The 8,744-nt window shown below is 34.8% G+C and overlaps 1 protein-coding gene across 1 annotated transcript; it reads left to right on the top strand.

Moving 5' to 3' along the window:
• The first annotated feature begins 4,371 nt into the window (after positions 1–4,371).
• Positions 4,372–8,744, top strand: LOC306856418 (uncharacterized protein). Its single transcript, XM_079395700.1, has 7 exons — positions 4,372–4,448; positions 5,689–6,039; positions 7,191–7,277; positions 7,367–7,453; positions 7,779–7,812; positions 8,172–8,208; positions 8,311–8,744. The coding sequence occupies exons 1-6, from the start codon at positions 4,403–4,405 to the stop codon at positions 8,188–8,190; spliced, it is 624 nt and encodes a 207-aa protein (XP_079251826.1). The 5' UTR covers positions 4,372–4,402; the 3' UTR covers positions 8,191–8,208; positions 8,311–8,744.

Genomic DNA, 8,744 nt, shown 5'->3' with positions numbered 1-8,744 from the left:
CCCATATGACTTCTATGGAACACAAAAAATAGATGTTAAGAATGCCCATGCTGCTTTTTTCCAGTGCAATTAATGTGTACAGAAGCTCCAAAAATTACAAAAAAGTAGAAGTCAATATGACGTGCACTATATTTCAAGTTTTTTTATTTTTGGTAAGGTACAGATCAAAACTGATTGAAAATATTTGTAAAAAATTTTGCTGGCTGCAATTCCACATATTCAACTTTGCTGTGTTGTGAGCAGAAACGTGACACACAAGAAACTACAGCGTTTATTAAAAACTGGCTTCAAAAAACTTTATGCTGCACAAGTTGTATGAATTAACTCTTACTTTTAAAGTGGTTTTGTCACTTTTAGAGCTCGACAGCATTCATTCACTTTCACAGTGTGGAAATGAGCAACATGAACATTATGCTAAACCTCTCCTTTTGTGTTCTACAGAAGAAAGTAAATCATACAGGTTTGGAATGACATGAGGGTGAGAAAATGTTCATTCCTTGAAATACTCAGGACTACAGTCTTTAGGATGTCTCTAGAGCTGCACTTCTCTCTTGGAGAAATCACTTTATACTTTTTGATGTGTGATGCAAAAACACTACGTGAGCCATCCACCCGTGTCCATGTGGATGTGTCCTTCAACTTGCTTCATGCTTTGATCAAATAAACCCCTCCCAATGTTTATATCAGCATAGATTTAGTATTTATTGTTGAACTTTTTCTAAAAATCTCTTATACATGAACTTTTATTTCTGACTTAATTAAAGCATTTCCAGTTTTAGTCTCAAGGGGGCGATGATTGCAAACGTTTTTCAGACTTGATCTCTCTGTGTTCAAGAAATGAAAACAGGAATGAACAGTGAGAATAAAATGAAGAGTTGTCAGAATATAGAATATTTCATATTGTAAACATTTGCCTGAATCAGAAGAGCTCGGTCTGCAATCCTTGTTTTTGTTATATTTCTGTGTATGTGAAACAGTAATGTGACGCCAGGCTCATTTGATGCAGCATATGCTGGAATATTTTTGTTTGCAGGTCTAACAGGTGCAGGAGTTGAATGAGGACACGACTGCTACTCTGTTGACCTCTTTCTTGCGTAGAGTTGCATTTCCTTTTTTGTGAGTTATCACAATCATGCAATCATCCGTTTATTTAATGACTGTGCTGCTAAGCAGATTTCCAATGTCTCCATTAAAGAATCCGTAACTAACTTTTCAGCGCACTTTCTGAGCGCTCAGTGAACATACTGATCGTGGGAGAAGGTGGTGTGTTTCAAAGGAAATGATACTTGAAAATGCATGAATTACGTGTCCTTTTTTACATTTGCATGTAAAATGGGATGGTTCAGTTAAAAATTACCATTTTGTAATTTACTAACCCTAATGCCATACCAAACTCATGAAAATGGGGGCTGGTAAGCACCAAAATGACACAAAAAAAGCATCATAAACGTTTTGCACTGTATTCCAAGCCTTATGTATTTTGTGTCATAAATACAGTAAAACTCTGCTCTCCACATGCATTTAAATATGGTGGCTTTAGAAGCATAGGTTTAGAACATGAGGTTTGAAATCGATGTTATCCATTTATCCACCTTCCGATTTCCAGTCTCAAGCCAATTTGAAAATGTGGATGCACAATTGGAATTATAAATGACTATAATGATTTCATGATACTTATATTTATGATAATTTTATGGTGACTTTTTGTCATTATAAAGACACGCCAGATCCCCATTCCCTTTCACTATATAAAATAGAGAAGCCTTGTACATTGTTCAACATTTCTACTTTTGTGTCCAACAGGAAAAATAAGTTATGCACTACCGGTCAAATGGTTGGAATAATTAACTTTTTTTTCAAATGTTTTTGAAAGAGGTCTTTTATATTCACCAAGTCTGCATTAAGTTGATCAAAATACATTAAAACTGTAATAAAAGCTGTTTTTATTTTAATTATTCCTTAAAAAAGTTTCCTATTTTAAAGTAATTTATTTCTGTGATGGCAAAACTGAATTTTCAGCAGCCATTACTTCAGTCTTCAGTCATGATCCTGCAGAAATCATTCTAATATGCTGATTTGCTTCATTTTAAAAATCTAAGTTATTATAGTGTAAGTGGAACAACATGATGGTGACTAAATGATGAAATTTTGCCTGAACTATCTCTTTAATTTGCGTGCATGAAGAATTGTAATGTTTGTAGTTTTACTAAACATGTTTTAATCTTCAAATGCACTTGTATTAAATTGTGGATCTAACACCTGTAGCTTCTCACACAGCTTTTGTACTTCAGAACTATATGAACTTTTTTCCAAGTCTTTGTAACCGCAGAGTTGAAAGCTCTCCGTAGACACAAGCTTGTCGACAGTTGCGCTAAAGCGTTCTCTCGAGCCCCCTGAGATCTCCTGTTTTCAAAGAATCGTGTGGTTCGGCTCCCCTGTGTCTTTATCGTACCCTCGACTTCCAAGACGTGTGCGTCTCCCACATCCTCCCCTCTTTACGACCCCTCCACGGGCCCATGAGCCCCTCCAGCCCCCCTCAAGAGACGAGGGCCAATGAATAAGATCTTTTAACACCTCAGCTCAAAAACGCCCACACAAGACCCCTGAGCTTCAGGCTTCAGAGTCCCACACACTCAAAAACTTTATTAGTACAGTTTATCTAGAATGTGAAGTGGAAAACAAGCACGTTGATTTGTTTCGATTGCCTAAGTGAGTTGAGAAATGTTGGGCTTCTAAATAAAAACCAATTATTTGACTTTGTGGTGCAAAAACAGGCCTGCGGTTTTGTTCTTCAGGGTTGTTCGGTGTTACTGTTGTGATGCTAGGGTGGAATTTTCAGTGCATATTAATAAACAAACCTTAATGTATTTATTAATTATTATGAACTAAATGTATATGTAGCTTAATATGATCTGATCTATGTGATTGCATTAAGCGGTTTTACATTGTGTGAAAAAAAAAAAAGTTTTCCAACATGCATTTTCTTATTTTTTATAGTTTATTGGGTTAATATTAAGTGCTTTAGTTTTTCTTTAATTTGACCTAATTATTAATTCAGCCAATATTGAGTAGATACAATTGTGTACATATAATACCAAACAAGTTTATATATATATATATATATATATATATGTAAAATATTCTAAAATAATATTTTTATATAATTTTATGTATCTTTTAACATCTTTATTTTAATTTAATATTATTTTAATGCATTTTTCAATTTTCTTCATCGGTAATTAAATTCAAAGTGGTTGTGACTTGTTTCGGCTGTACTTTGATGTAAATATTTTAATCAGCATTTAAACTTAATGTTGTGAAGTCATGCATTTATACAGAAGATATCTGGGAGAGCCTTATGGCACACATTTTGAGGGCATAACATGATAAAAATCAACACTTTGAGATTAAACGTATTTTGTTTTCCACAGCACAAGACTGGTGATTATATGCCACCATCAGTGCATTTTCAGTATTAATGTGGGTATTGGTGATTTTATAGATATTCATTAATCAGTATTGTCACTGTTTAGTTGAATATGGATTAATTTCAGCCTTTCCTGATATTTATCACAAGTGTTTTATATTACATGTTTGTGTTTGATTTGATACAGTGCCAGCTGTGTGTTCTGTGGACAGATGCAGGTGTTTCTCAGGTCACACACCTGCATTTGGGTTAAAGATCATTTTAGGAAAGAGGTTTGGGGTTCAGCAAACCTGTGCGTATTGTTTCAGATTAAAAAGAAGAACAAAGTCTTTTAACATTCACTAGGACTACACAAATAATACAAATGACCAGTGGGTTTTTCTAAAAATGTGAAGTTCTAGTTATTGAAATTGATGCTCAGATGGTTTATATCTCTTTTGTGAGTTCATATATGCTTGCATTTTAACTACGTCAGTTTAAAGCCGTTAAACCTCGAACTTTTCCAACAAAGTGTTGGTTAAAATATACGTTGAGGGTCTTCAAAAATGTCTATTAAATGAATATGACTCTATATATGAATATGAAATATTAAGTAATTTAAAAAGCAGAAATGCATAATTTATATATTAGCAACAGTGGATTGAGAAAATCAGCCTAAATGTTGTAGCTTTGCATGCTGAAAGATGACTTTGTACTTCAGAGGGTTTGTTAAAATCATACTTTGTAATGCTTTTGCGTGTAAAATAGTCAATAGCTGCTATTTACCTGGTAACAAAACTTGAAATTTGTGTATTTCCGAAAAGTCTCCTGATTTTTCCTTGAAGTTTTCTTCTGTGTTTCCTCCGAGTCATTCTCTGATAGGCTGTCAGTAATTGGTTCATTGGCCCCACACACTGCAGGCCCTCCTTTCTGCATGACACAAGAAGAACAGAAAGGAAAACACAGACACACAGTTGACAGCTCACACGCCCAAGGATGACCCTCTCTTGCATGTGCTTTTGTTTGTTCGCATGGATGGCAGGTAAGAGCTTTCCTTTGCATTATATTTTAAGAGCTGTCAAACTTTTAATGTGATCAGACCTGAAACTTAAGTGATACAGTAATAAGAGCTCAGTGTGAGTACATCTGCAGAAGTCAAAGTAAAATGATGACTGTTGTTATATCTTTTGTCCGAATACTGTCATAAATTTATGTGTCATCCTGCAAAGGTGGTATTTTTGTAAGGAATCTTTTAAAATAACAGAGTGAAGGTATCGATGCTGCATTGTAGGCTCAAAAACGTTTGCATCCTTAGGCAATTACGAGATTTATGGCAATTTAAAACGTTTGGATTTGATGTAAGTGTTTGTATATTTTGCTAACACAATGCTTTCACATTTGATACTATATGAAGGTTCTCCGATATTTATCAAAGGTGTGTAATAATGTTAATAATCCAATAACTGAGTCTCTCATACTCAAGTTTATGTAGAATATCAGCTTGTCCATTTGCATATGAATATAATTTAATGTAAAAGAAATATATGCATTAATTCATATTTATATATTTTTTTATTATTTAAACATTTTCGCTCTGGTTTGTTTGTTTTGTCTGGTTTATTTGTTGCTGGTTTTCCAGAATGATATACTCTGTCGAAGTCAGTGTTAAACAAAAATCGGTTTGCAACTGAAATTTGATTCACTAAAGACTCACTATTTTGGATTTCATACCAAACTGAATATTGTAATTTGCGTGAATGGATTTTTTTCCATTCTCTGACATATGAACTATAATGTTATCTTCTCATATGAATCTATGCCCACATAAGCATATCTCAAAGTATCAAGGCAAAAAAGTGTGCTTTTTTTCCCCCCAGGCACTGATAAGAAAGGAAAACTATTTTGCAAGAGGATATAGACAACACAAATTGCCCATAAGCATACTGTCTGTCTATTCAGGTTTCCATTCTTACATAACAAGGAAATTACTGCCTTATGTGTATCTAGTTCTGTATGGTCTATTGTGAAAGGGACTTTCAGGGTTTTCTTTTCTGTTTTATTCCACAGTTTCTAAGTCTAGTCTACCTGTCATCTTTTACTGTTGTACTTTCTTTATAGAAAATGAAGCTGTAAAAATAATACTGTATCAATGCCCTTTGAATAGGTACCATTCAGATTCCTAAAAAAATTTAAGTAGCTAAACTATGTTGTAAACCCAAAAATCAAAATGTGCATAACGAACAAAGCAGGACTTGTGATTTTTTCTTTGCTTTTTCCTTTAGCTGCTGTGCTGCCCACCTTCCAAGCTACGTTGTCTGTTGTCTACGCCAAAATCAACGGCACGGAAACTTTGTCCTGTGTATGTCCAGATCACTCCTGCCAGGAGGTTTTTTGGTACCGATACCTTGAGAGGACAAAGACTCTTCAGTTCCTCTTGTATGTCAACAGCGCTGGCAGAGAGCAACATGCAGAAAACCTGTACGCCACTCGCTTCAAGGGCTTGGTGTCCTCCGGACAGAAGGTGGACTACACCCTGCGTATAACAGGACTACAGGAGGATGAAATGGGCCTCTATTCCTGCATGTTTAAAACTAAAACTATTATTCCTGTTGGATATTACATAATGCCTGGAGGTATAGCAGTGCTCTCGTTCTCTCTTTTGGTCCCCTCTTGTTTTCTTTAATGGTGTTAGTGATGGTTAGTGAACAAAGATTTTAGGATGAATAAAGTCAAGAAGACCAAAGCAATGAATCTGAGACACCTAATGGTTTACAGACTGATATTAGTAAAATCACACTAGCATTGAACTTTATATCCCTAAAGGGTGAGGATCTTTACCTGGCGTTAATTTGGAGATGTTTTCCAAATATACACGTTAATTTCTTGCTCAAGAGCATCTCAAGATCTTAAATGACTAATAGGAGATGTAGTAAGACTGAAATAGAAGTGTTCAAAGATGCTGAGATGTTTGGCTTCAGAATCCTACACTGTAAAAAATTATCGTGATTTTAACGGTAAAAAACTGGGAAAATGCTACGGTAAAAACCTGTTACATGGTTAACGGAAAGTTCCTGTAAAATTTACAGGGAAAACCCGTAAACTGACGTTCCCAGAATTCCCTGCGTTCCATTTCAAATTCTGTTTGAATTTGACGTTTTTTCTTTGAAATAACTATGTTTCTTCTTAGTTTTTTCTTATCAGTTATGTTTATTAGGGTTGTATGTTACATCTAATGTTGTTAAATTAATGTTTATAGCATATTTCAGTTTAATGAGTCTCACCATGATGGTGTTTAGTGCTTGTGTGAATCACACTGTGCACCTTCTGTATATTCTATTGTTTAAAAGTTGCTTGTGATGGGCTTTGGCTCATCATGTGACTTTCTCATCATCACCTGCATTTGGTGGATATCAGTGTATTTCAAAGAAACAAAACAGATTTCAGTACTTTAATAGGTTGGTATATTAAGATTATATCAGTTAAAGAAATTACGGTATTTAACTGTAAATTTAAGTTAAAACCGTAAAACCTAAAACGTTGCTACCGTATTTTTTACGGTAGAATTCTGGCAACCACAGCTTCCAGTTTTTTACTGTAAATTTGACAGATTTTTTTTTACAGTGTAGAGTTCTGTTAGTTTACGCAGCTTTGACCTGTCTGGGATCTTCTAGTCTGGAAAATTCATGTTAATTGATTTGGTTGTCAAATTGCTGGACACTGTGGGTGCAAAATTTTGTAATTTAGATATGTCCTGTCTTGATGTTGTCTGTTCTTTGTTCTCCAGTGAATCCTCCGACAGTTCAGCCGCCAACAGTCTCGACCAAGAAACCCAAGAGTATCTGTAAATGCAAACCCCCCAGCTCTCCTAAAGGTACGGACTGAGACGTGTTGTTAGATGTTACTGATTTTGTGCTGTTTCATACCGTTTAGTCTAATTGGTTTCTTTGTGTCACGTTGCAGGCTGTGAACAATCAGTGCTTTGGCCGGGCATTGGTGCTCTTCTGCTTTTGGCAATTACACTTGCTGGCACACTTTACTACTTCAGTCGTGAGTACACACACATACACACACTCACAGAGTTTGCACATGCCTTTGTAGCATACTGGTACATCACAGTGGTCAGTGAAAGAACTTTACAACTTCAGTTTGGCCATGTGACATGTTTACTCTCGCATACATAGTTTCAGATGTTCAGAAGTCCATTGTGAGGGTTTCTGAAGTTCTACCTCACAGTGCTTATAGTTTAATAACAGTATAAACAGTTTACTGTATGATAAAAGTGAAATTATTTTGAATAGGAATTTTATATAAAATTTCCATATGCACATCAAGTCTGGCTCATACATTTTTTATTTTTTATATATTGGGACAGGTCTACCTAAGAAGTGTAGACATCGATTTGCCAAGTAAGTCAAGAAATGTTTCAATATATTCTGCGACATAATGAGATTTTCAGTGTTCTTAAAAAAAAATGTTTTAATTAATGCTTTTTTATGACTAAAATATCTCTTAAATGATCTTTTGGCCTATCAAACATGAAAATTAGCAAATAAACGAAAAGGTTATGGCTGTGGGTTAATGTTCATTTGTGACACCTCGCATCAAAGCCCTTTACATATGCGTTTGCATTGGTTCAGTTTCAGCAGTTCGACTTATTAGACTCAGAAAAACTTTGATAAAAACTTAAATTGTTTGTTAGTCTATTTCTGACAGTATCAAGAGCTTTAAGACATTTTAAAAATATACTGTGTCATTTTCTCCATAGGACGACTCCGTTGCGATGAGGTGGAAGAACAAACTCTGTAAGCATCTACATTTGGATTAAAACGTGACTTACCTTTAAAAAGTTTAAATGCAGTCTTTATCTTATATATAATCATCTTTATTTTTTTGTTCATTTGCAGGCGGTGGTCTTTTTTCTCTCCAAAGTGTGGACCTGTCGAAGTCTCAGAAATTTTGACATGGTTTCACAAATATCAAATATATTGGGGCTTAGAGTGTAAAAAATGTGTGTATATAAAAATATTAGCTTAATTTTACAGTTCAGTGTTTCATTGGACATTATTCAACCAACAGTCCACTTTCACAGTCACTGTCTGACTTGACTAAATTAAACCAGAGCAGAACATACCACTAGGATCACCACAAAACTGAACTCACTCTAAACTTGGACTAACCTCAGCTGTCTTAATCAAGCTTTGAGTTTTGTTCTTTCCAGTACAGTATATGCTTAATTTGTGACTGAATATACAGTTGTCTAATTTTGATGTTCTTTTATCTCATATGCTGTCGTTTTATGCTTTCATATTATGCTCATTAAATTATTCTAATCAAGTTT

The sequence above is a fragment of the Barbus barbus genome, assembly GCF_936440315.1.
Source record: "Barbus barbus genome assembly, chromosome: 36".
Taxonomy (NCBI): domain Eukaryota; kingdom Metazoa; phylum Chordata; class Actinopteri; order Cypriniformes; family Cyprinidae; genus Barbus; species Barbus barbus.
The sequence above is the reverse complement of the archived record's forward strand: the minus strand, read 5'-3'. Positions and strand labels throughout refer to the sequence as shown.

Bases quoted from the DNA above. Each gene is read 5' to 3' on its own strand.
- LOC306856418 (XM_079395700.1), top strand. From the start codon at position 4,403: ATGACCCTCTCTTGCATGTGCTTTTGTTTGTTCGCATGGATGGCAG. The intron at 6,040-7,190 runs GTATAGCAGTGC...TTTGTTCTCCAG, and splicing joins ATATTACATAATGCCTGGAG to TGAATCCTCCGACAGTTCAG. The intron at 7,278-7,366 runs GTACGGACTGAG...GTCACGTTGCAG, and splicing joins ACCCCCCAGCTCTCCTAAAG to GCTGTGAACAATCAGTGCTT.